Here is a 1,318-nt window from a genome sequence, read left to right as displayed (position 1 = left end):
CCATGTTTGATTGTCGGCGGGGGGGAAGTCATGACGTCAGCCATGTTTGATTGTGAGGGGGAGTCACGGGTCAGCCATGTTTGGTGGGATAACACGGGGTCAGCCATGTTTGATTGTGGGCGGAATATCACAGGGTCGGCCATGTTTGATTGGTGGGACAACATGGGGTCGGCCATGTTTGATTGTATGGGGATCGCGGTGTCTGCCATGTTTGATTGGGGGGGTCACAGGGTCGGCCATGTTTGATTGGGAGCAGGAGTCACAGGCTCTGCCATGTTTGGCGGACAATCACGGGGTCGGCCATGTTTGATTGTGGGAGGAATCACAGGGTCGGCTATGTTTGATCGGTGGGGCAACATGGGGTCGGCCATGTTTGATCGGTGGGGCAACACGGGGTCGGCCATGTTTGATTGTGGGAGGAATCACAGGGTCGGCCATGTTTGATCGGTGGGGCAACACTGGGTCGGCCATGTTTGATCGGTGGGGCAACACGGGGTCGGCCATGTTGGGTTGCGTGCTGACGGAGGACAAGTTTGGCGGCCATGTTGCATTGTGTACAAATGGGGCGACCGTGTTGTGTCGTGCGCCAACTGGGCGGCCATGTTGGATGAGGCGACAGTTGTGGCTTTGGCGAGGGCTTGACGGCAGCGTGACCCCTGTCTCTCTCTCTCTCTCTCTCTCTCTGCCCCCCCTACCCCGGAGGCCAGGCGGTACTGCAAGCGGGTGGTGATGGCCGCCCGGGTGAGGGGTGGGCGCCTGGTGCTGAAATCCTTCAAGGACATCCCCCTGGAGAATCTGGAGAGCCTGCTCCCGGCCGTGCGGGTCCACCTACCCCTGAGGGACCGCACCCTGCTGTACGCCAGCCTGCTGGTGGGTGGCACCGCCCTCTTTGCCAACCTGGCAGTGCTGGGCCTCCACAGCCTGAGGGTGGACTTTGCCCTGGTGCTGGTGCTGTTTGCCGTGCTGATGGGGCACCGGCGCCACCGGCTGTTTGAGCGGCGGCGGGAGCAGCACGCCCTGGAGCACGCGGTCACCCTGTACACCAAGAGTATCTCCAACAACGGTGAGACCATCATGGCACTGGTGCAGCGGGCACAGCAGGAACACCTCAAGGAGATCCTCCTGGCACACAGCTTCAGGCTGCTCCTCCTCCACCAGCACCGCAGGGGGGAGCAGGTACCACCGTGGGACGGTGAGTACACAGGTACACGGGCACGCCCACACGGGCACACGCCCACACGGGCACACACACACACGGGCACACACACACACAGGCACGCACCCACACGGGCACACACACACATGGGCACGCACACAC

The 1,318-nt window shown here is 61.9% G+C and overlaps 1 protein-coding gene across 1 annotated transcript; it reads left to right on the top strand.

Moving 5' to 3' along the window:
- Positions 1-702: 702 nt before the first annotated feature.
- On the top strand, positions 703-1,204 carry LOC122545477 (transmembrane protein 143-like; the record flags this gene model as incomplete). The annotated part of the gene is made up of 1 exon (XM_043684485.1): positions 703-1,204. A coding segment is annotated over one exon (502 nt), but the record flags the coding sequence as incomplete, so codon positions are not given.
- Between the last annotated feature and the right edge of the window lie 114 nt (positions 1,205-1,318).

The sequence above is a fragment of the Chiloscyllium plagiosum genome, unplaced genomic scaffold (assembly GCF_004010195.1).
Source record: "Chiloscyllium plagiosum isolate BGI_BamShark_2017 unplaced genomic scaffold, ASM401019v2 scaf_19869, whole genome shotgun sequence".
NCBI classification, from domain to species: domain Eukaryota; kingdom Metazoa; phylum Chordata; class Chondrichthyes; order Orectolobiformes; family Hemiscylliidae; genus Chiloscyllium; species Chiloscyllium plagiosum.
Note: the sequence above shows the minus strand (reverse complement) of the source record. Positions and strands in the feature narration are given on the sequence as shown.